Raw genomic sequence first — 25,514 nt, forward strand, 5'->3', positions numbered from 1 at the left:
AAAATAGTATAATTTTCTATTTATTCTTGTTATGGTAACCACATCATTAATTGTTATACCAGCAGCCGTAGCTGGATGTTGTTGAATCTAACGTTATATATTTCTGATATATGACAGCATAGATATGGTTTGAGTTTGGTTATTGTGATATAAACTTGTTCTCTGCTACTACTGTTAAAGACTAAATTTTCGCGACAACATAGCTAAGGTTCACAATATCCCAATTTTAAACTTCAATAAAATTCTAGTGAAAAAAAAAACAATATTTGATACATCTTATGAAACCACTCCAAAGAGGGAAAAAAATCAGAGTCACATAAAATAGCATAATGTTCCCTTTTTTAAAATGAACCTTCACACAGTGCTGGTGCAGAAAAAGACACTGAACACAAACCAAACCAACAATTGAGTTTATTCCCAATTGTTTCATCTTTGCAGCCTTGGGTTAATTTAAATGTTTGTTTTTTTTGTAGCGTGAGTACTTTTGAGACTATTGAATCTGAATATTGTATTGTTTTAAATATGTGGAATTGGAAAAGTATTGAAGGATTGTTATTCTTGATGAGTTTATTATTCTTGATGGTAGTTTTCCTCTTTAAAAACCACAAAGTATAGTCATAGTTGAGATAAAAATATTGAATGACTGAGTTAAAACCTATACACCCATTATGACTCAGTGTTTTGACTTTGGTGTCATGAGTAACAAAATACTGGAACATCAGATTATGTGTGTGGAGCAATATGAGCCAGAGATGTAATAGTTTGTGTGTTGCTATGGATCACACTATGTGTATGGGCAAAAAAGAATTATTTTCTGTAGTGCTCACCGAATGCCAACCAACATCGAATTTCAACCCAACCCAATATCCAACCCTACACCTTGCTGTAATCACAGGTATTACGTCTTTAAAAACAAACACAAACTAAAAATAAACCTATATTTAAGCCCAACCTTCCGGGTTTGGCAAGACGATTATGGAGCCTCTACTGGAATAATACTCAGTTCAGGTGTTACCTATTATAAGGATTTAAGCTGCCTAAGAATTCAAACAAAAATAGATTAATGACAGGGAGAAATAGGTGTTTTAATCTTTATCTGTCTGCAACATCAACATTGTTTTTTGTCTGACAGGTTTTGCAGACGGCATCGGTTAAGAACGGGGGAGAACATCCCCTCAATACCTCGAGACCTTCTCTTGATGTCTGAGATGGTTCTTCCTCGCTTTATCCTGTGTATCATACAGTATCTGAGAGATGGATACATAGAAGCAGGTAAAAACTAATCTTGAATACTCTCTTCTCTTTATAAAGATATAAAAATGTATTTTAACTTTGACTTTTAACTTTGAATTTCTTTAAATGTAGAAGTGTACCTAGTATTAACAATATTTCATATTCTGTCATTTGGAAATGTTATACATGATGTGGGTCTATTGCCGCATATCATTTGCAAAACAGTATGTGCTGTGCAAGCTGTGTAATCATGTTTAAGGAGCACATAGTGTGATGCTTATATTTCTTATCTTGCTTTACCAGACACCTCAACTGAGAGAGATCTACAGAAAGTCCTGCAGCAGCTGGAACCTCAGATCTCCTTCCTGGAGGAGCTCACGAAGATGGGAGGCGCAATGAGGACTGTACTGACAAAGATCTTGACCAATCAGCAAGCATTCAAGGAGTTGAGCATGGGTAAATACGTCAACTCTACAATAGAGGCACAATTTTAATGTTATTGTCTTGTTTCTTTATTTTGATATCCCTAATTTTCAAAACTTGAAATAAAAACAGAATACCTAACCCAGGTCTCCTTTAATTCAAATACTGCACATTAGTTGGTGATAACGTTTTCTTTCCCTTTTAGATTTATTTTGACATGAAGTTTCAGTATCAGTTTTTCTTCACTGTTGCAGGCCAAGAGGAGAATTTGTATGCTAAGAAGAACTATGACAAGTATTTGTCAGCGTTGAAGAATTCAGGTCTGGTGTCAGTGGAGGAGAAAGCCCAAGGTGCTAATGCCGATATCACTGTTGGTGCTGAAGGAGGTGCAGGAGCAATGGTCCTACTAGGTACGATAATTATTATACCGTTCACTACATAAAATACATTTTCACTAATAATCTGTCAGATCTAGAAGCTTAGCATGGAAACTGTTTTGAAATTCTTGATAATTTCCATCAATTATTTGGAGCCCCGCAGGTGCCTGAAATCATACGTTTCTGTCAGGACCTTTCTTTCACACTTTATTCCTTAGCACCACAATCCTGCAAAACTTGCAGAAACCACAATACTTTTTACAAACTGATTACTTGAACTGCCATTATGGCTATTCCAGATAATATTGGTGTGTCATGTCTTGAGGTTAACATAATAAAATGAGTCACCAAACAGCTCTCGGCATGTATTTCTAGAGAAATGGAACTTTGCATGTATGATTTTGAGGGTATTAGAAAGTGTGCCACTGTTTGTTTTAACCCATGTTGAATATGCATGTTTGAACAAAATCTCAGTTTTACAAATTGTGCTAATCTCGGGTGTGTTTGTCTAGGGGCTTAAAATGCTGCTGATGGCTGCTTGTGGCTAAATGTTCTTTTCTCCGGTTTTCTAAGGAACCACCGCACCCGGGAGCCCAGATGAGTCAAATAAAGAGGTATATACCAGTATCAAACAGAATAATAATTATCAAGTAAAGTCTAGTTTAGGATCCAAATGATTCTGGCATTTTTATTAATGTGTGAATAATTCAGTTTTTTAAATAATACTCATCACAAGTAACCAGAGCCTACTTGTCTGAAATCACAACCAATCACAAAATAATTTGGAACTTTTTGATTGCATGGATAAATAATTAACCAGAAATATTGAAAAAAAAAACCTGCAACCATTTTAGTAATTGATAAGTCTGTTTCAAGTTTTAGGCCTGGTAACTATTGTTACTGTTGAACATTTTGTAAACCTGTTGGTTGAAATTTGTGTCGTTGTTTTCCTCTCAGGAGGACCAAGATGGAGGGCAGTCTGTTGGTCAGAGGAAGAGGGTTAAGCTAAGCAGCAGTACCAAAGGTAGATGTAAAAAAAAATATAGTGCACAAGTATATGCCTCATGAAACTGCCATCTTATAATTTGCCCTTTCTGCCCTCAGACCCGTGTATTATTGAATCTTTGAAGCATAAATGCTTCCTAGAGGAGTTGCTTTTTTGGACAATAAAGTATGAGTTTCCTCAGAAGATGGTCACCTTCCTACTAAACATGTTGCCAGATCAAGATTACAAGGTAATTTTTCTCTCATTTGCAAGAATGCAATTCTCTAAGATGCATGTCTGGCCTTTTGTTGTAATATAATTTCCTGCACGTCATAGCATAGACTCCTGGGTAACTGAAAGGTTGCTTGTCATGTATATTAGATTTTGAAAACAAATGGGATCTTCTTTTAAAAGCGACAGCATCATAACAGTAAACCTTAATGGGCTTTTCTTTTCTTTTCTGGCAGATCACTTTTACAAAAACATTTGTTCAACATTATGCATTCATCATGAAAACACTGATGAAAAGCCACGAGTCAGATACCATGTCCAACCGCATTGTACATATTAGTGTGCAGCTGTTCAGCAACGAGGAGCTGGCTCGACATGTGACGGAGGAGTGTCAGCTGCTGGACATCATGGTCACGGTCCTCCTCTACATGATGGAGAGTTGCCTTATTAAAAGTGAACTTCAGGGTAAGTTGTCCAAATGTGTCAGAAGTGTAATTATTCTAATTAAACACACCTCGTCACACATCAAAGAACTTCTCTAAAAAACGAAGCAGGTGGCTGAAATGATCCTCATTCTGAATCATCACACCACATGTTAACAGCATGAGAACATCTGACTAAGTCTTTGAAAGTCATTGCTGATATTGCACAGTGATCATTAACTTCTCTGGCTGTATGCATGGGGAAACTGTTGCTTGACCAAACTGAAATTCACTTTCAAAGATGGAGCCTTAATGTCAAATGTCAAATTGTATGAGGTTACTCAAAAGATCCAGTGCTACGGATTGGGCCAAGAGGCATGGATTACATCATACAGGAGGTCATTATGTTTGTGTTAATGGCTTGACATTAACTTTATATCCATAAAGACTGCAGTCTCATTTTTAGTAGAACAAAATGACGTCCAGTGAAATGTTAAAAGAAGGAAAAACTGGGCTGCTGTCAAACGGGCAAACTGCAGCTGTTAATTTCACTTTTTATTTTTAATCATCTCTGCAAGAAAAAAAACATGCACAGATGTTTCATCCCTCTGGCCTTTCTCACTGTACAGGCTCTGAGTGAAATAAGCTATCATTTGAAATTTTTGAGTGCAACCCTGTCTTTTAAACTGCAGACAATATTGTTACCCTGTATGGTAGCCAGGTCTTTAGTTATGTAACTCACAGGTATTTTGTCTTTCTTTAAGTATTTGTATTTAGTCATTTAAAAAATGAAATGAAACGGACAAAGTGACCCAAGGTGCCATTAACTTAATGTCTGTATGCTTCCTTGTTTCTTTTTTTCCCCTTTAGATGAAGAGAACAGTCGCCATGTTGTGGTTAACTGCAGTGAGGCACTGTTGAAGAACAACACCTACTGGCCATTAGTTAGTGATTTTATTAACATCCTCTCACACCAAAGTGTAGCGAAAAAGTTCCTGGAGGACCATTCATTGTTAATGCTGTGGATGAGCTTCGTGTCATTTTTCCAAGGTAAGTCATAGTAAGATATGTATATGGTATATTCAAAGAAATTTGTTGCCCATGCATCAATTTTGGCAAACATTTCCATAATGAATGGATACTTAGAATGTGGACTAAGTATCTAGCAGAGATACTCCACTGTATATCTTTCATTGAGATAAAAGGTCATGATGCAGGTTTTACTCTTGAAGCCCATAGCATCAATTCCATGACACAACACTCGATATAAATGTTTGCTCCTGCTCATGTAGAATTTCAGTTGGACTTTATATATCAGCAGTGTGCTTAGTCATACAGAAACAGACCTCACCTGTTCTCTGCTGATAATGCCTCATAGAAACAGTGATTTGATGGGTGTATGACTCTATCACTGAGTTAGGATTTGTGCTGCTCACTTGCCATGTGTACTCTACCACGACCCTAAAAATAACACTCACCCTTGCACAGTGGGCTGGAGTATCCTCTTGCTGACTTTATGTGCACAGTGTCACTATTACGTTGTATGCATGTCTGCTGCACTGCTCCTGCTTTAAATTCTTGAAGTTAATAAAGGTTAATAGAGACATGTTTAATTTCTGAGAATAGAAATGTATTTGCCAATATGGATATTTTAATGAATGCATGATCAAAAAATACATATATTTAGGGGTAAAGAGGTCTACACTGAAACAAAATGTCTAAACACAAGGCCCTCTGTATTTTTTCTTTTTTCTTTTTAATGGATTACTCATATAAGGAGTAAGTCATGAATCATGTGGTGGCTGTCTAACCTTTTAAACCGTTTCCTGCTGTGATAGGTATGAACCTGAATAAGCGGGAGTTGAATGAACATGTGGAATTTGAGTCTCAGACATACTATGCAGCATTTGCAGCAGAGCTGGAAGCTTGTGCTCAACCAATGTGGGGCCTCTTAACACACTGCAAAGTCAAAGTAAGTTCTGTCTACACAAAGGGCTTTTTCACACCTAAAAGTCTGAACCAAAGTCCAAAACCAACCTACGCATTTTTGTCACATTTGACCCAGTTAGTTTTGGTTTCACTTTGCAATTATACAAGTCCACTAAGATCTGTACATGACATGCCTATGCCCTGTCATCATCACCTGCATGAGCTTGTCCTCCCTGTAATTGCAACTTATTGGATTTTAGATTGGTTCTTTCATCCTCTTAGAAAATAACTATATTTTTTTTCCAAATGGGCAAATTCCCCTCACCTTATCCAGCGGTTTAGGAGCAGGACACAGGAACTTTACCCAGGTCATGAGGACCTGCAGTATTTACAAACTGAAACCTGCACTGTTAATTTATTTACTACCACTTGACAGCTGTATTGCTAATTTATTTTTTCATCTACCACTGCTAGTCTCTCTCCTCTTGACCACACTTGCTACACGTTAAGCTGGTCTTATATTACGATGGTTTGCTAGAACTTCTTATAATTGTTCTGCTAAGCCATGGTTAAGTTAAATCCATGCCGAGACCACCTCTTTTCATCAGACCAAGGTTCGGCTGATTGATCCGTACCATAGTCCAGGGGAGGTTTCCAACTGTACTTTTTGTTTGGGGCAAACTGACAAATCTGATTTCAGCTTTGAAAGGGCCCTCAGACCACTCTTACACATATTTCCTGTATGTCTGCACTCTCGATGATCTTGAATGATTAATGGAACATGCATCTCAAGCATCCTGTACTGTATGCACTTACTGTAAAACTACATTTGAATTTTTTAACATGTAAAATTGTGTGTTAACAGGAGACACAGGAATATACCAAAACTGTGGTACGCTACTGTTTGGAGACGCTGCAGATCTGGTTTGATGCCATTGGCTTCATTGACGAGGTAAATATTAAAAGCCACATCACTGTGTTAACAATCAAGCTGTCTCTTTCCCTGTTTCTCATGGCTCTTATCTCTTTTTTTAGCCTGCTCCAAATCAAGTGACATTTCACCTGCCACTGCACCGCTACTATGCCATGTTCCTCAGCAAGGTATGTCGGAGGCTATCACCTCTCACAATATGACTCTTCAGCATATTCTTGTGTGTTTTAAAAGCTAACTGTGCGCTTGAAAAATTCTCAGGCTGTGAAGTGTCAAGGCCTGGACCTGGACAGCCTCCTGCCTGACCAAGAGATGCTGATGAAGATCATGGTTCACCCACTACAAATCCAGGTACAACACTAGAGGCTCATAAACGGATCTGTGGTTTGCATTCATGTATACATCCCCAACAAGGCTGTAGCCACATGATACTTAAAACTCTGTCCTGTGTGGCTGCAGGCATGCCTGTCAGAGATCCACAGCAACATGTGGGTGAGGAATGGCCTGCAGATCAAGGGACAGGCTATGACCTACGTACAGTCACACTTCTGCAACTCCATGATTGACCCAGACATCTATCTGCTCCAGGTTTGTATTGCTGTAGAATCACTACTACTGTTTGAACATCAGTCATTATATCATGTTTTGTTCCTTTTTAAACTTCTGTCTCTTTATTCATTTATTTGAAAGGTTTGTGCATCAAGACTAGACCCCGACTACTTCATCTCAAGTGTTTTTGAGAGGTAAGGTCTTGCTCATGCATTGCAAAAATGTACATTTTTAATTCAACACAGATTAGTAGCACTGTACACGCTTTCTTCTGCCACACAGGTTCAAAGTGGTTGACCTGTTGACCATGGCGTCTCAGCATCAGAACGCCGTGTTAGACTCCGAGCAGGAGAGGCCGATGCTTGAAGGAGCGCTGACCTTCCTGGTCATACTGACGAGCCTCCGCGTTCACTTGGGTAAGAAAAAATAAGCCAACTGCTTACAGTATAATAAAAATAAGCCTATTGTTAAATTACAGTTACTATTACCATTGTTCTATCCTTAAAGAAAATCATTGTTTAAGCATCTTACAAAAGTAGAAGATGGGTGGTCAGTCACTGAATTGTTGCTGAATCAATGGGAGATGTTGCAAAATGATGAAATTGCTGTTGAAAAAGTCAAATAGAGTTGCAAGTCCAACTCTTGATATACTGGCTTGCATCATGTCACTGTAGCATGGAGGCTAACTTGTTTGTTCAAATTACTTGCTGCTAATAGATTGTAATGGTAGTGGGAATCTTAACAGACATTACCATAGTCTTATTTTTCATAAAATATGTTTTAACATAATAATAATAATAATAATAATAATAATAATAAATTCTATTTGGCTTCTTCAGTTTCAGCTTTTGAGTCTATACTGTGCATACTGGCTCACTGTCACATTGTGAGGCTTGGGGCAGCCCAAAATTTTGAAAGGATGTGTGACATAAAAATGCAGTTTAGTGACATTTCTCAAGTACAGCACACCTATGAAGACCTACTGTTGCTTTAAAACTGCATTTAAACAAAGTATTTGTTCATGCTTGAGTTGTCAAAATTCCCAAAATTCTTGCCAAAACAGAAGTACACCAACACTCTGCTTCATGATATGCCAGTGTTAACTAAATTACTTGTATAAGTGTTGATAAAAATACTCGTATAATGCCTCTGCCCCATCCCTTATTCATAATCCTCCTGTCCAACAGGTTATTTTAAAGGAACTGTAGTCACAGACACACTATGCATGAACGGACTTAAAGACACAGCACGCTGTTGGCTTAAACCCCACAGTCTACACTAATTGGTATTTAATGTATGACTATAATTTGTGTCAGTCTGTCTTCACATTGTATTTCTCACTCTCACTACCAGGGATGACCGATGATGAGATCCTTCGGGCTGAGATGGTCTCACAGTTGTGTATGAATGACCGCACACACAGTGCGCTGTTAGACCTCGTATCCTTCAATGGTACAATACAGTACAAATATGTTCAAGAGAAACTATATTCAGTCATCCATGACAGTCTTTTTCCTTAAGAGTGTTTTATTAGATTCCTGAGAATCCCAACCCAAAGAGTGGCATTGTTCCAGGAAGTTGTAGTTTTGAGGAGATGCTGTCTGCTGTGGCTGACTTCAAAGCACCGGTGTTTGAGCCTGGAGGCTCCATGCAGCAGGGCATGTACACACCAAAAGGTAGGCTGACTGTGGGAAAGATGAAGTCATGATTTACAGTCTTCTAATTCTAGCAAGTTACACGTTTGGAACCTTTCTGTCACCAAAGTGGCTGATGTGATGAATGATTCTGTATTAATTAGATGAGTTAGAATCAGGTATCAGGGCAACAGGACTCAGACAATAATATTTGTGAACTGAGACAGAGAACGCCTTTTTTTTTTTTTTTTTTTTTTTTTTGTGGCATCTGCCCACTGGTTTGTATCGTATGTGGTCGTGAACGTCATGAAACAGCCGTTGTTGTAGTTTACATGATGCCACCGCTACCACTGAGCTTCCTGTCTGTGACGTAAACTGTCAGCAGAAAACTGAAAAGACACCCACGTGGATGGCTGGAAAATGACCACGACTTATGACTCAAATATGACTCCATATATCTGCTGGTTACATGAACCTCCTAGAGGTGGATAAATGTCTGCTGCCCTCCACTGGCTAACAGTAGTGTCAGCAGTAACAAGGACTGCAATATTTTGGAAATTGGGCCTTTCTAATTGAGAAAAAATAAGGGGAAGTCTGCCAATTGTTAAAAAAATTATACAGATTGACATTTAAAATTACAGAAATGACTGGGCTATATATCATGTTTAATTGTATTGATATAGTATGCTACATAATAGAAACAAAGGTATGTTCAATGCCTACTTATAGGTTCAGGTTCAGATTACTTTATTTGCACCCATATGTAGATTTGTAAATTCGTAGTATGAATGTGTTGGCTGATTAGTTGATTTAATAAGTAGATCTGTCAAACTGAGTTTCTCAATAAATAATTATGCAAAAGCCAGAGTGTCATAGAAATGAGTCATTAAAAAGCATAAAAAACGCAAATGTACTAATTGCCTAAAGAAATTAAATTGCTGTTTGTCAGTAGAAATTAGTTAACATTATGAATATGAGGCCTGCAAAGCCTTGAGCATTAGAGCTTTGTCATTAGTCCTCAGCAGACCACTTGGGGGCAGGCTTACACTGCTTTCATAGAGAATGTGAAAATAAAAAGAGAATCAATGTCACTTTGTACCAGAGGTTACAAAACATTTCTCTCTTTTCTCTACCAGCGGAGGTGTGGGAGAAGGAGTTTGACCCCATCATGGTTGTTCTCAGAACAGTCTATCGGCGGGATGTCCAGTCAGCAATGGACAGATACTCAGCCTTGTGAGTTAACACTCTTGCCTTCATTTCAGTGGATGGTTTTGTTGATATGATTTAGACGATGATTTTCATGAAAACATTTCTATCACTGTATATGACACATTCTTCGCATTATTCTTGACAGTACAAAAATAGATTATTTTGCCAGAGTATTCATGTTCAGACAGACATAGCCAACCTGCATCATGCTCTGCTCAGTGTCGTAGGGTCACCACTCTCACCTGCCTATGAAGGCACATGATAAGAAAGGTCAGGTCTGCTGGGTGCTCAAGTCAGTTCCAATTAGATAGCTGTCGAGAAAAATCAATATTTCAGTCTAAATCGTAATGGAATTGAGGAAATCTTTCTTGTTTGATTGTGGTACAGACATCTCCAAAGAGAAACCTGCGCATGGAGGTAAAGGAGATAGCTTGGGGTTAATTTTCTTTAGGTTTGCTGGAACGTGTGAAGATGCTAATTATAACTAAAGGGTGTGTCTGAAATAGTAGTTAGGAAGATAAGATACTATGTTTTATAATGGGAGTTTGGGTCTTCTTTGGTTTAGCTTGAAAGTATGGATATTTCACTGATGTAGTTAATTGTACTTCTTTCACATACACTATACATTTTTCTAGACCAGATTTTAGTGTTCAAAACCTGATGAAAAGGCATATTTCTCCTTGAAGCATATTGAAGCTGCCATTGCCACCTTCAGAGTGTGATACCAGCCTCATGTTGCTCATTCACACTGTTTGAATATGATGGATTGCCTGTCAGGCCGGCCCTGGTTTTATATAACAATGATCCCATCATCACTAATAGAGTGAGCGACTGTGCTCCCCGTCGGCTGCTCTGTTGCATACACTAAAACCTTTTGTACAGTGAATTACTCTGAACAATGTGAGGTGTCACTTGATCAAACATTTATTTCTCTCATCATTTTGTTTTACGTTGAAATTCATCCACTCTGTCGCATTTAAGTTATCTCATTCCCTTTTGGGTGTGGAAATTACTGTCTTTTGTGTGTTACTGACTGATATTTTTTTGTTGATGATGATTTCATCTAGTTTAAAACAATCTGGAATGCACACCGGCAACCCATGGCCACCCTACAAGGAGAGGACTCCTCTGCATCCATGTTACAAAGGACTAATCAAGCTGTTGCACTGCAAGACTCTGCACATTGTGATATTCACTCTCCTTTACAAGGTGAGCTTTTTAACAACTGTTCATGCCGTATAATACAGTGCTGCCCTTGCAACTCAATTTACTCCTCAAGCTAAATTAGAAGTGCTTCTGTTTGCCATATTTAATTGCTGCAGATGTAGTATGACTTGGCAAATACTTGATGGTGACATGTTACAAGATATTGGTACAGTACAGGACTGTTAAAAATGGAAGGTGTAGCCATAAATGAACAGATCTCAGAGTACAAATGAGCCATAATGTAGAAACAAAAAGCACTGATAGGTAGGCAGCAGCAAACTGTAACAACAGCAGCATAGTTGGCATCAGTAGTGAGGGGGATAATATTTGTGCGTTCTTCGGTATATACCATTGGAGCTTTTAGTTGTTATTAAATTCAGTTTTAGTTTTATAATCGAGTAATTTTAAGGGGGTAAAAAAGTAAAACATTCTCTGATTACAGCTTCTTAAATGTGAATATGTTTTGGTTTCTTTATTCTATAACAGTAAACTGTCTTGGACGTGGACAAAATGAGGACTTCATCTAGGGCAGGGGTGTCAAACTCTGGCCTGCGGGCCAAATTTGGCCCGCGAGGCAATACCAAATTATTATATTATTATTGTACTATAAAAGCTGACCCGCCGGTATTATACGGCGCATTTACCGCTAATACTAGATTTATTATTATTTTATTTTTAAATGTATTAACCTGTTGAAAAACTTTATTTTGATATTTAAATCAGAAGGATGCAAATAGAAAAGAGGCATACGATTTTTATTTAATTTTTATTTAATAAATTAATGACATTGATGTGTTTTTTATTTGAAATTTGATTTTGCATGTCTGCACTATTTAGTTATATATTGTATGTTTAGAAGCGTTGCTGGTTCCATATTTAATGTTAAAGCAAAACATGTTTGGTATATACTGATCTAGGGCTTTAAGATCTACAATTTTATGGGATTTTACAGACCAAACAACTATTAGATTATTTTAGAAAAAAAGATAATCTGACTAGTAAATAAAAATGAAATGCATGAATAAATTGCAGGAAACTAATGGTCTGATATGTTTTAGATATGGATGGATCATCAGAACATGTCGGAGCATGTGTTGTGCATGGTGCTGTACCTGATCGAGCTTGGCTTGGACAACCAAGTTCAAGACAACAAGCAGGATGAGGTGAGATATGAGTGTTTGATTTACAACGTGCTCCTCACTGCCAAGACTTCTGTTGTCCACCAGAGTCTCACAGGATCTTCTGCTTTCAGGAGCCTTGCATTGAGGAGCACTGCCATGACAGCTGGTTCCCTGGCACAAACCTCCTCTCCAATCTGCACCACGTCATCAACTTTGTCAGGGTCCGCGTCCCTGAGACAGCTCCTGAAGTGAAGAGAGAGGCCCCTCCCAGCACCAGCACTGAAGCCTCTTCTTATGGCCAGGTAAAAGGTAGTTCTACCTGCAGGCTGAGCTGAACACTGACTGCCAGTTTGTTATCGACTGTATGCTTTCTGACTGAATTAAACCAGTGGCTGGGGAAGAAAGCCTGTAAATGCTCAAGAACCAGATATTTTTCTTAGGAGATTCACGCTTAAAGGCCAATGATTATTGGACTCTAAATTATCCGGTGTCCACACACTCCATTAGGATGCCAAAAAACACACTCCAATGCCAATGTTGCTCTGCATCTTCTGGATTTTGTTAGTAGGCAATTGTCTGCTTAAATGTTAGCCATTAACACTTGATAAGTGTAGAGCATGCCAGGTCTGTGTTCCTGTCAGCTTTGCTTTGGTGTCTTTTTCTCCTCCTGTGGTCGATGATCCAGCACAGTGCTCATCTGGCCTGGTTCATATGTTAATGTTCCATGAGTACATGCTATTTAGTTTGCTAAAACAGAAAGATGTTTTAAGTATGTCCAAAACTGTAGTGAGAAACGAATACAAATTGCTAACTATTTTCAGTGAGATATTTCAGTATGCAAACACTAGACACTACGCCTGCATAAATATCCCACAATGCAATGTGGTGGTGATAATAACGTTCATAACAGACAATGGCGGACAGCAACCAAAGCAAACCAATTTCATTATTTTATGTTAGATTTGTTTAGGTCTTGTTTTTGTTTTTGTTTTTCAGTTGGACGCTGTCAATCATTTTGTTTCTCAATGCTTCATCCAAGTGTGCATCATTCTTAAGTTTTCTTTAGATATCATGAATGTTCATTTGACAGTTTGAAACAAAACGTTTTTTTACTAAGATGGCTCCCCAGGCAGCTCTGTAACAAGATAAACAATGTGTTACTCTGCACTAAATAGTCCTCAACTTAGTATTGTAAACAGAATTTTTCCCTTCAGATTATGAGGAAATTCACTTATCAGACTTGACGGCAATTGTTGACAGACTTTGGGGTTACATGCCCTAAGAACATATTTCTAATCCAGTATCATTTATTCCAATAACTATCAGATGGATTCCCATCACCTTTGGTTCAGACATTCTTGGTCCTTATTGCATACATCCTAGTGACCTTGGTGCTCCTCTGACTTTTCCATGGTCGTTATAATGCTTTGCATGCTACACCAACAAAAACAATCTTGTTTTGTCGCATTTTCTTTTTGCTCTGCTTTAAGCTGCATATAGTTGAACATTTTTCATTGTTTGTTTGTTACCTTCATCTTTCATATCATCCCTATTATTGTTGTTGTTCGTTTTGCTGTACTTGCTTCACAGAATTCCCGGCGTCTTTCAGGGAATTGGAGAGAGGTATCTATACACATCCACTTCTATAAAAGGTTGATGGCTTTGATGCCACTAGCAGCTGTGTTTGTCGACTTTTATCTTAATTATGAAAGGCTATCTTTGCACGTTTGTTGAGTGCTTTTCAAAGGAGATTTGCGTTGGTGTGTTTTGTTGTGTGTGTGTGTGTGTGTATAATGCTGCGCTTCAGCAGTTTCCCTCCCTCTTGACTGCTGAAACTAATTACATGTGAAATGCAGGTTTGGGTAAATGCTTTTTAACCGCATGTCAGTATGATTGATGTTGCCTTGACTGGGCTGTATTATATATGTTTATTTAACAGTGGAGCTCAGGCCCTTTTTGTCAGGTCAGGTCATGGCTATCCTTCAGAAGGCTTGTGTGCCCATCAGGATGATTTGAATTTTCCAGAAGAATAAGGTTGTTCTGAGGGATCAGCAAAGGTATTCATGAAACGTCAGCTGAAATTTTTTAATGGACTTTTATGTGTATTGTGCTTGTCTGACTGTGGTAATGAGCCACCCCTCCAATCCATCAAAGTCCATCAGACTACTAGTGATGTCATTTTAGAAAATTGCATTTGTGTGAACTGTCTGCCCTACCAAAGCACCTAGATGCAGGTGGAATGAAGGGATGTTGATCAGAGGAATTTTCTTTATCTGTTTTCATATCTTGCTGTTATGATGTGGGATTGATACTTGACATGCTGTGTGCTGTGAAATAATTTGTATGTAATGATAAATGGTAAATGGACCTGCACTTATACAGCACTTTTCTAGCCGCTTTGCGACCACTCAAAGCGCTTTACACTACAGACTGCGCTCATTCACCCATTCACCCACACATTCATACTGGTGGCAGAGGCTACCCTAAATGGTGCCACCTGCCACCATTGGGAATTCATTCTCACACCAATGAACCTGCATCAGGAGCAATTTGGGGTTCAGGATCTTGCTCAAGGATCCTTCGACATGTAGGCTGCCATGGTCAGGGATCGAACCACCGACCCTCTGATCGGTGGGCAACCCGCTCTACAAACTGAGCCCCTATGTGTGACACATATTTTTTTCAAATGTATTTATGTATGTGTGTCCATTTAGCTTCAACCATAGGGCATGGTATTAGGCTGCCAGGCTTGGGTGTTTGATCACCCACACAAAAACAAATTCTCATGTTGTTAGGTGTGTCACATAGACATATTCCCTATTCCCTTTGATGTAAATAAATGATTAATAACACATTTTTATTCTATTTTTTTAATTTAGAACCTGCGTGAAGCTCAGGTGTTCAGCCTCGTAGCAGAGCGGAGGAGGAAGTTCCAGGAGATAATCAACCGTAGCAACACAGAGGCCGCCCAGGTTGTCAGGCCCAAGAGCTCCTCCACTCGCTGGGTCCCACCAGGCACACCACCTCAGCTGGTGACAGAGATCCTGGAGATCCGGGAGAGCATGCTGTCCCTCCTCATCAAGCTCCATCAGAAGTTGTCGTCCAAGCAGAACTCTCTGTCGGCATCCTGGCTGGAGGACATGGACACGAGCCGTCACACTCATGGAGACGGCATTACGGCCATTGAGCGAATCCTCACCAAGGCAGCCACGCGCAGCTGCCAAATCAAGCGTAGCGTCCAGGACATTTGTGGAAAGGTCTGTCCTCCTGTGCCACCAAAGAAGAACAGTCCTACTGACAAGAAAACCATGGATAAAGAAGAGAGGTAACATAATCATAATCATACACCATTTTTCTTCTTCATCATCACTATGGATTTACATTCACACAGCTCATTTGCATATGAATTTGTAGTGGCTGTGAAGTGCAGTCAATAAGGAGTTATTGACATGACTGACGGCTGCATTTGAGTCTACTTGGCTCTGATTGGTTGTTTTCCCTCTGGGAACTGTGTGACACGCTGAAAACTACTGAAAGTAAAGCATAGGCTTGCTTCTCTGGATAAGAAACCACACTAATGTTATCTGGGAAGTGCAGAGTGATAAGAAACAAATATTCTGATCTGTACATTACCCCTTATACGTGGTCAAATCAGCAGCAGATGATGCTTCTTTACAGCAAAATTTTTCTCTGGTCTTTTTACCAGCTTTTTAATTGTGAAAGAAAAACAATCTACATAGTTAGCGTGTGTGTGTTGCCATTCACACTGTACACCATCTTTGCCCCACTGTGAAACTGGGGTCCATTGGCTGGTTTTGAAAAATCAAGTCGAACTCTGTGGGTTTTGACTCCCCACCTCACATTCACCCGCTAGTCCGCGTTTCCCATTTCCCTCCTCTAATGATGATGGAATGGCCTATAACCGTTTAATAATTACCTGCTTTTTGGGTTGGCTTCACCCCACAGACAGAGGTAAAGGTAGAAGATCTCCCATTCACACAAACTAGTGCTGTTTCCAAGGCAACCGATGGGCAGCAGTGCGGCCAGTCGCAGCGAGAAGTGAGAAGCTGCTACCCATTCCTCATGCTGGTTGTCGGCGCCCCTGAAGCCATCAGTGAAAATTATTGAGCTGTGACGCTCCTGTCAGCATTTGTTTATGTCCTCTTATTAGGGACTTAATTTACAGTCAGCTCTCACCCTGCACGTCTGCAGACTGGGGCTCAACCTGCCATATTAGTTCAATAATCAACCTTTCTAACTTCCACTACAAGGCCCTGTTGAAATCGGACACCTGCTGTGTATATAACAGTATCCCCTGTTACATGGAAGAGTCTGTTGCACATGCTGTGGGCGATTAGGGGATACATACCCTGCACAACAGACATGCTTATCATGTGACTTTAATGCATCTGTGAAGTGGAAGTGCAGTGATTAATGTTCCTAAATCGAGCAAATGGGTGCCAGGAACTTTTTTTCTGGAGCGGTGTCCATTGTGAGTGTACGTAATCCATGTTTTCACTTACTCAGTGTATCTTTTCACATGGAAATTATGTATCAATTTTTTCTGTAGTTGATTATAATATAATCCAATTCAGTTGGGTTTATACTGGATTTAAAGTTTGTTGTTGCATATTGCTGCATATTCATCAAATAGCTTTTTCACTGTGCTTCCTTTCAGACGACAGAGGGCTAGAGAGAGACAGCAGAAGCTGCTTGCTGAATTTGCTTCCAGGCAGAAGAGTTTCATGGAAACGGCCATGGATGTTGGTAAGAAAAGGACTGCTCAGTACTGTAACCTCAGTGCTTCACAGACAAACAGGCGTGCCATGAATGATGAATGTATATACTGGAATCCCTATTGTTAACACATACAAAAGGTAATGTGTGTTTGGTGGAGATGCTTAACAAATGCACCTGCTGTACACTACTCATGTTTCTAATCCAGTGAGTTTGAAAACATGCATTGTTTAAGGACGGTCACAAATTGGGAGACAGATGGTGGTTTAACGTTAGTGAATTAAAGACCTTTTTCCAGGCATGCTATTTTTTTAAACTATAGATAGTCTCCTTAGTATAGTCAAGACAAATTGACTAGACATTTAGAATGAAAATCTGCATTATGCTGTCCTGGGTGCCTCAGTCAGGACTGAAAAAGCTACAACAAACTGTTATTGAATGTGGTTATTAAACTGGTTTGTCTGACATAAGTGAACAAGACCTTATAAAAGCATAACACTCACAGTAACACTTTTTGCTTGAAGGACACCTTGCTGCTGTAGCCCTTGAATAAAAAGCGCTGTTGGCTGAAATAAACCTATCATTGCTATACCTTATTCGGGGCAAGGTGACAGTGGGCCGAATCTGTGCTTGTGGTCTCTGTAGGCCTGTTAGGAGAAATTGAGAGGAGAGCGCTCCTTTGGGAGTGTGGGTGGCTGTTGGCTGAGGGCACTTAGGATCAAAGCACTAATAGTGGGCTGGACTCCCAGGGCCTACCTTGACATAGCATGGTTAGTGAATGAATAATGGCTGTTGGATCAGACGGACCATTCTGGCAGGACTGTATTATGACCTTTTATGCACACTTCCTGCTGAGCTGTAACTTTAGTTGCTTTAGTTCAATCCTACTGCTGACTTTGCTTAACCTGTACCAAAAGTAAGATTTAATTTAAATGGGAAGATGACAATTTAAATCAAGTGAATGCAGACATCGGTTTTGCAAATATCTTCCAAGGTTGCCTGCAATTTTAGCATTTTAAATGTTTTTCTTCAGAAAGTTGCCAATACTCAACAATCGAGCTATTTGTCCTCAAGTCTGCCATCTTCCTGTAAAGAGGACTACTAACATTGACCTACATCTGTTGATGAAAAAATTCCTAAATCCAGGTCATAGGATTCTAGGAAGTACCGTGTCTAAGGCAGCTGGACTCCATGTTTGTCTTGACGTCAACCTTAAAATGCATTTTTTTGTCACATAGTAAACCAAATGAAAATCGTAATAATGTTTAAAACTAATGTAGTTCCAGTTCATAAAAACAAAACCTCTTCACATGAGACAATTTTGATGATTTGCTGATGTTTAAAACTGGATCTGTAAACAATGGGGTCACCAATAATAACAATAATACTAATACAATAAGTGTAGCCTAATCTTCTGCTGCAACTGTGCAGAAATACCAGGTTTAAACAGAAACGATAAGCAAAAAAAGCTGAAAGGATCTAAATTTTAATTTAGAATTTGAATGTCAGATTTATTATTGGAGCATTGAAACTTTGATTTATGCAGTACAGTTTTTATTGTATCTCCTCTCTACAAGAGAAATATTCTCCCAAATAACCTGGATGCCCTTTTTAAAGATATAGATATATATGTTGTAGTATTGTAGTGCGTCACACATAATATAAAGTCACCTGTATTGTATTGTATTGGAGTGGAGGCAGACATTTCTGACATGAGTTATACCAAACTTATTTGCAAAGACTTGGTCATCTATAAACCGATTGCATCCATCGATATATTATAGAGCAACAAACTTTGGCTGTTGAAGGAATAAAGCAGCAGCACACCAACAGTTGGTGTGTCCTTGGTCTCTTACCTTCCACGTTTGTGTGTTTGTTGGTTGGTGACTCTATGCACCGGGATGGCCCGGGGCTAAAGCTGTGGTGTTGACATCTAATGCATCTTTCATTTCCCCAGGAACACACTGACCTCTCTTGAGAACATGTTTTTCCAAAAAGCAATAAATCAATTTCCAACACAGGTTGACATTTGTCCACAACATTTACTGCTCAAATTGAACACCGTTCTTAACATTTAAAACTAATTTAACATCAGTAACTAATTTAAAGAGCTCTGCCAATCATGCAGATAAGGGAGGCGGAGAGGGAATTTCCGTATTTTTCCAGTTATGATAAATCTTTCGTTCTTTAGTCTTTTTCCATGTCTGACTGGTGTAAGAAAATCACACATAGGTCAAAGTTGGAGGTATTTTCTTCGAATTGCTCTTTTTCAGTGTAACTTAGAAAGTAACAGTGCTGTGTGACTGAATGTGATATTTATTGCCTGAGTAGGAGCATGGCTTGCAGTCAGTCACCTCCCAACATCAGTGGATCAGAAACAACAGTTTCTGATCCACCTAAAGGAAAGCCTTTCAGACCACATTACCTCTCAGTGTTTTTATTTCTCACACAGTTGGATGCTTTTCATATGCTTTTTATTCACACAGAGGTAAATGTAATGCTTGCAGATCATTAAATACAGATAATTGTAGCTCATATGTATGTTATAAGTTTGAAAGTTTTCTGTGGAAGCTTCAACACACTTGTATTTAAGATTTTTGCATTGTTTTCTGCTAGAATCCCCAGACACTGAGGCAGCCATGGACCTAGGAGCGTCTGAAGTTATGGAGTCCGAGGTTCTTTATGACTGCGTGATCTGTGGTCAGAGTGGACCCTCCACCGAGGACAGACCCACTGGCCTAGTAGTCCTCCTCCAAGCATCATCAGGTACTGCATGCACTCTACCTTTCCATTCTCAAATGCTAAAATTAATAATCTAATTGGGGCAAAATTTCAGCGGGCGGTTGGGATGGTGAAAAATGGTTGGTTGCCAAGAGCCTCAGCCATCTTTGAGTCTACTGTGCTACTAACTGGGCGCTTTTCTTTCTTCTTCGTCCTCTCATGTTGGACTGAAGGCAGACTGGATGCTGCCACTCAAAATACAAGTGTTACTGTGAGACAGGCCGGCCAGGGCTAGCTGGTTAGCATGCTCATTTCAGTAGATATCGCTGCAACACAATACGTAGTCATCTTGACAGAATGCCTAAACTGTTATTTCTCTTTATGATGTTAGTTGATTTTTTTAAATGTCTTAAACTAAAATTCTGGCAGTGTCTTCCACATTGCACCTTTTTAAATTACCTTGCATTACTATTTTTAATTCTCTTTCGGCAATTTTGCCTTTAAACCAAACAGCAATTCATAGCACCTTTTGATCCACCATATTGGAAATCAGACTTTCAGTGGGTGGTTTAACTGTTGTTTTAATTGGCTCATTTATCTTGATGTTGATCTCTGCTCACTTATACATGGTCCCTATCATAATCAGAGGTAATTTAAATTCCATTTTTGTGGACAGAGGAGAATCATTCAGTGACAACTAAATAGCATGTTTGATTAGTAATTAGTCACCTTGTAAAACAGCTTAAAAGGTTCTGACCCCAACGTCAAAAAACATCTCATAAAATCTTTCACCAGTGACCAACAGTGGATCCATAATGGTATATAATTACATTGTCCTTTCTGGGGACCAAACAACATCATCATTTTAAACTCAGTATTTTTCTGTTTAGGTTTCATTGTTGTTGAATTCCTGATTGATATTCAGTTAATTATTTCAGGCTATTTATTAAGCAAAAACATTCTCTGGAGCCAGCAACTGCTTTGTGAAGATTTGTTGGTTTATGTGATTGTAGATTAAATATCTTTGGGTTTTTGTTGGTAAGTGGGGCACAGCGTTTCATTTGAAACTGTCACCTTGGGATTTGGGAATTGTGATGGCTGTTATTCACTATTTTTTTTTTGATATTTTGAAATAATGAATCAAGAAAACAATCAACTATTTTATCTTGTAATTAATTCTTCTCTTTTACTGTATCAACTCTGACAAGAATCCGGAGTCAAATCCTTGTCTTGTTTGTATATAAATGCTGAATATATTTGATGGATTTATCATCATTAGCACATCATAATTCCTAACTGACATTTGTGATTGGCTTTCAGTGCTGGGGCACCGCTGCAAAAACAAAGAGGCTAAGAATCTACCGACGAGTGATGAAGAGCACATCTACGCTGCAGACACGTGTGGAGTGGCTCATGATATCAGGCTCACGCTCATGCAACGGTTCTTCAAAGATGTAGGTGTCTTAGAAAATAACAGCTCACACAACTCTAATAACAGGCTTTCAGTTTGTACTGTATGTGAGTCAGCGATCTGCTGGTGTCTGTCAAAGAGACTTGAGGATGTTTGATGGTCCTTGATGTAGAATACCTTTCTTGAGGTACTTTCTTGTGGAATAAGTGCTTGTGGTACTCTCATTATATGCCACTTAATGGAAGTCAATGTAAAGAAATGATTGTGTGACACACTGCACAATAAAAATGCATTTGCCAGTAGCTATTGTTTCCAGAAAAAAATGTAAAAGTCATCACTAAAAAAGTAAAACAACATAAAAAGCTTAATTGAAAGTTTCTTTGACGTCACTGTTTTCATTTGCTTCTCATGCCAGCGTTGTGTATTGATTAGCTTGCAACACAACTCCATACCAAAAATGATTACACTAGTTGAATTGGATATAATCTGATAAAAAAAGCTGATGATTCGCTCATGCAGTCTTATTGTTCATTAAAAGATGTTGGCTTTAAAATGCCTGATTGATTGGTGTCCATTGTAGTTTGCTAACTCTGCTAAATCTATTTATTTATCAGCACCACAATATAAACAAAAGGCAGAGGAGGTTGAATGTCTGAAGGCATATTTGCATTCTCTAATTGATGTGTTTTTTTTCTCTCTTGTGAATTCTGCAGAGCTCTTGTCTGCAGTCTGTGTCAATAGGTTGGGATGGGGGCGTCTATGTTCAGACCTGTGGACACACTCTGCATATAGATTGCCACAAGTCATACATGGAGTCTCTGAGGGTAAGAGAAGGCTTGACCTTATGAAATGATTAGTTATCTAATTATAATAGCTATATGAAATAACATTAATCAATGATAGTGGATTAATTAAAGCTGTTAGTAAAGTGGATTCACCAAAGTTTTTCCAGTTAAAGCTACTTAAATGTGATCTGTTTGTTAATATAATTAGAAATACACTTTGGCTGTTTTTCTTGTGATTCACAACATTTCCAATTACCCCAAACCACTGTTGAGTCCAAAAGTCTTTAAAAATCTTTTCAATCTAAGGAAATATTATCTAGCTTATTTACTTATATTTGTTGCCATTTATCCTTTCAAAAATAATATATAAACTTTGGTCACAAAACTGTTTGCTCCCCAGCTTACCGCATACAAACCAATGCACGTAGCTATATTAATGGGTCCGTCTCGCAGCAATCTCATGTTGTTTTTTTTTTCAATGAAACTGACAGGTAAATATTAGTATTCATTAGACAAAGTTTTGATTGTAAAAAAAATTACATTAAATTTCAGCAATACAATAGCATCATTTTAGTTATGGTGCGTACAAAGATGAGCGCTAATCCTTTTTTCAGAATTGTTTTGACTAACTAATGAATTGGACCTTTGGATCCATTGTAGAAGCAGTTTGGAGTAAAAATGCAGGGTCACATTTTCAGAAATTGCGCGATCCTGCATGTGACGTTTCACTTAAGTTCAGCGCCAGTTGCCTCTTTCAAGTTTCGAGTTTAGATAGTAAAGGTCAAATTTAAATTTATTTGTCTTTTTCAGAACGACCAGGTCCTCCAGGGTTTCTCCGTTGACAAGGGTGAATTTACGTGCCCACTGTGCCGACAGTTTGCCAATAGTGTCCTTCCCTGTCGCCCCGGGCGGGGCACAGAGGCTGGAGCCTGGCACACGCCCACAAACAAGAAGACGTTTGTGCTTGTTAAGGAGGTGGAAGATCTTCAGGAGAGACTTGGCCCATTCCCAGTAAGTTTTACAGTAAAGGCAGGAGTTCATCATCAAAAGCACACTGTCAACTCATTATTGGCTGGTGGGAATATAGACGGTGATTATAATTACTAGAGAAAAATCAGCCTACTCCAAATTGTAGGGTACATTAACCTTTGATGCAGATGGAAACAGGGGTGTACTGTTTAGGAGAGACTATTCTTCGATTGAGGAATTCAGAGCTAGATCCATTTCTCATCAAATGCCTGGCATCCTTGAAGTGTCACTTAACTTATAATCTAATTGGATAGATGTCATAAGGAATGTCATAACCAGCAGAATGCTTTATTTGCATGATTCTTCCGATAGAAGTTTCCAGATGAAATAAGTCGTTTTATACCCAGTTAAGAATTTATTAGACTACACCAAAGTCTTTTCATGTTTTGCCATAGTTATTACAAATCACACATCCTTCTCAGACTAATTACTGATTTTCTGAGCATTTATTAGTGGTGTATTTAGATCACATTGAATTGCACTGAAAATTGCATATATGTATAGATTTTTTCTCTCTAAAATTTCACTTGAAACTGTTAATTTTGTAATTTTGTGTAAAGACTTGTAAAGCTAATTTCAGGCCTACTACTGGTTGACATTACAAGGAGGTTGTGGATCTCTAATTCATTCTGCTTTTTCTATGCAATTCACTTTCTTGTGCCAGATCTTCAATTGTTTATTTGAATTAAAAAGTGTTTTTCTTGGCTTCAGTTATCTTAAAAAAATCTGTTCAAGAAATATTTTTTACTTAATTTCGTTCTCTTTTTTTCTAGACTGAATCTAACTTGAGTAAAGAGATGGAGCTGGTTATTAAAGACATCAAGAATACCACCCAGAAGAAATACATGGACTACGGCAAGAACCCTGGATCCCCTGATAATGATTTCCTCTTCATGTACTCTGTGGCAAGGTGAGGACATTCATTCTGAGTTCAGGGCTCAGCTAATAGAAGAATCACTTTGATTGCAAAGTAGGTTTGAACATACACATTACAATGGTGTTTTGGTTCATAACACTTAGTCAAGAGATATAATATACATAAAAAATGTACAATACAAAATAAAAGCAAAAGCACAGGGAAAATGTGAACTTGTATACATGTGCATGCAATTATATAATTGTTTGTGTAAGTGACCAATCAGGATTATTTCCTTCTAGCCTGTCTCATAAAGCAGCTTGTAGAGGCTGAATATTGACTCTTAAATGCCTTTTAAAAACAAAAAGGGGCATTAAAACCTAGTTTAGTTACCGTAGACTCGTCTGCTTTATCCCGTTCAGAAGTTGTTGCACATGTGTACGTGTGTGCATCGACATTGTCAGAGTTATGAGCAATGGCTCGGTCACATCGGGTTATCTCTTAGTGAGTCGTGTGTCTCCTGACCTCTGAGTCTGCTTTCCTCAAACTTGGAGGTCCTCATTCTGCACCACCTCACACATTTTCACACAAATGCACACATCGCTGACTTTTGTAACCAGTGGGGAAAAATGTCTGCCTGCTCTTTCGCTTTCCTTTTAATGCCAGCTCCTCAGCTTGAATAACAATGATTGTTCATGCAAAAAGACAGTAGTGTCCTCTCTCAGTCTTACTTTGTTCGCATTTTACTCCAGGAAGGCGCCTTGAAATTGAACTGAAATTCAATACCGCAGTTGTTGCATACCACTTGCACCAAATATATGGATTGCTTTACATTTTTTTCAAAGTCGGATTCAGGAGGCTGTGAAGGTGTATTTGTTTTCTTCATGCTTGTCATTATATTGCTGCAAGTGTTACAAGAGCAATGCCCTTCTAAAGCAGCGTTAGCAGCTTTGTCACTCCAGGCCGAGTGAAATGGTATCGACTTTTGCTCTGTCTTCACTTATTAGGTCTGAGTATGGATTTATTTCACCTCCTCTGACTGAATTTTAGAACCGCGACTCTTTTAAGTGGTCCTTCACACAGTTCCTTTACATTAAATTGTTTTGGCGCATCTTTGGGTGAACTAGTGCTCTCACACACATGTGATGATGCAACTGCAATTTCCCTTTACGATTTTAGTATGTCAGCCTCACCCCACCCTCTGCCAAGATAACCAGCAACTTAATCTTAAAAACAAACAGTCCTTCCTCAGGTATTTGTACCTGGTTGTAGTTTAGAGAATGTCCGGCTTTCTGTTCACCTTGGAGTCTCTAACTTCTCACCACTCCCATTCCAAAAACTCTGCCCTTCCTACAGCATAACCATCCAGACCTTTTGCCCACCCAATGCTGTGGTTCCCTCAGCCCTCCACCCTGAACAGAAAGATCCCCTGAGTGTGTCTGGGTGCCTGTTGGCTTTCTGAAGTTCAATGAACAGCGCAAATTGCCTGAGGAGTGGAAAATTCCTTTGTCACAGGGGCACTCTTATCAGCAAAAGCCAGATGGAGCTTCACCGTGGCTGCATTATCTATGTGAAATTGCTTTTTCTCCCAGGAAACCCAAGGATTTGCCCCCACCTCTGTGGCCCATAGAAAGAAATGGCCAGTGGCGAGATGAAAACAGGCCTATATCAGTCTTATTTTAGTAATACCTATCTGTTTTCACCATCTATGTACTTTGTTAGAGC

General features: G+C 38.8%; 1 protein-coding gene across 1 annotated transcript in view; it reads left to right on the forward strand.

The window, feature by feature from the left end:
• The window catches only part of ubr3 (ubiquitin protein ligase E3 component n-recognin 3), a 44,005-nt gene that overhangs the window by 1,568 nt on the left and 16,923 nt on the right, over positions 1-25,514 (forward strand). The window contains exons 2-29 of the mRNA XM_059342744.1: positions 1,133-1,272; positions 1,537-1,689; positions 1,911-2,066; positions 2,607-2,647; positions 2,991-3,057; positions 3,138-3,268; positions 3,486-3,714; positions 4,542-4,721; positions 5,510-5,643; positions 6,466-6,552; positions 6,636-6,701; positions 6,793-6,882; positions 6,991-7,119; positions 7,222-7,274; positions 7,363-7,496; positions 8,434-8,519; positions 8,615-8,756; positions 9,851-9,947; positions 10,991-11,132; positions 12,188-12,292; positions 12,382-12,552; positions 15,130-15,575; positions 16,929-17,017; positions 19,604-19,753; positions 21,029-21,162; positions 21,833-21,943; positions 22,715-22,915; positions 23,707-23,843. Coding sequence (XP_059198727.1) covers positions 1,133-1,272; positions 1,537-1,689; positions 1,911-2,066; positions 2,607-2,647; positions 2,991-3,057; positions 3,138-3,268; positions 3,486-3,714; positions 4,542-4,721; positions 5,510-5,643; positions 6,466-6,552; positions 6,636-6,701; positions 6,793-6,882; positions 6,991-7,119; positions 7,222-7,274; positions 7,363-7,496; positions 8,434-8,519; positions 8,615-8,756; positions 9,851-9,947; positions 10,991-11,132; positions 12,188-12,292; positions 12,382-12,552; positions 15,130-15,575; positions 16,929-17,017; positions 19,604-19,753; positions 21,029-21,162; positions 21,833-21,943; positions 22,715-22,915; positions 23,707-23,843 — 3,801 coding nt within the window. The remainder of the gene's footprint in view (positions 1-1,132; positions 1,273-1,536; positions 1,690-1,910; positions 2,067-2,606; positions 2,648-2,990; positions 3,058-3,137; positions 3,269-3,485; positions 3,715-4,541; positions 4,722-5,509; positions 5,644-6,465; positions 6,553-6,635; positions 6,702-6,792; positions 6,883-6,990; positions 7,120-7,221; positions 7,275-7,362; positions 7,497-8,433; positions 8,520-8,614; positions 8,757-9,850; positions 9,948-10,990; positions 11,133-12,187; positions 12,293-12,381; positions 12,553-15,129; positions 15,576-16,928; positions 17,018-19,603; positions 19,754-21,028; positions 21,163-21,832; positions 21,944-22,714; positions 22,916-23,706; positions 23,844-25,514) is intronic.

This window comes from Centropristis striata, chromosome 10, assembly GCF_030273125.1.
Source record: "Centropristis striata isolate RG_2023a ecotype Rhode Island chromosome 10, C.striata_1.0, whole genome shotgun sequence".
Lineage (NCBI taxonomy): Eukaryota > Metazoa > Chordata > Actinopteri > Perciformes > Serranidae > Centropristis > Centropristis striata.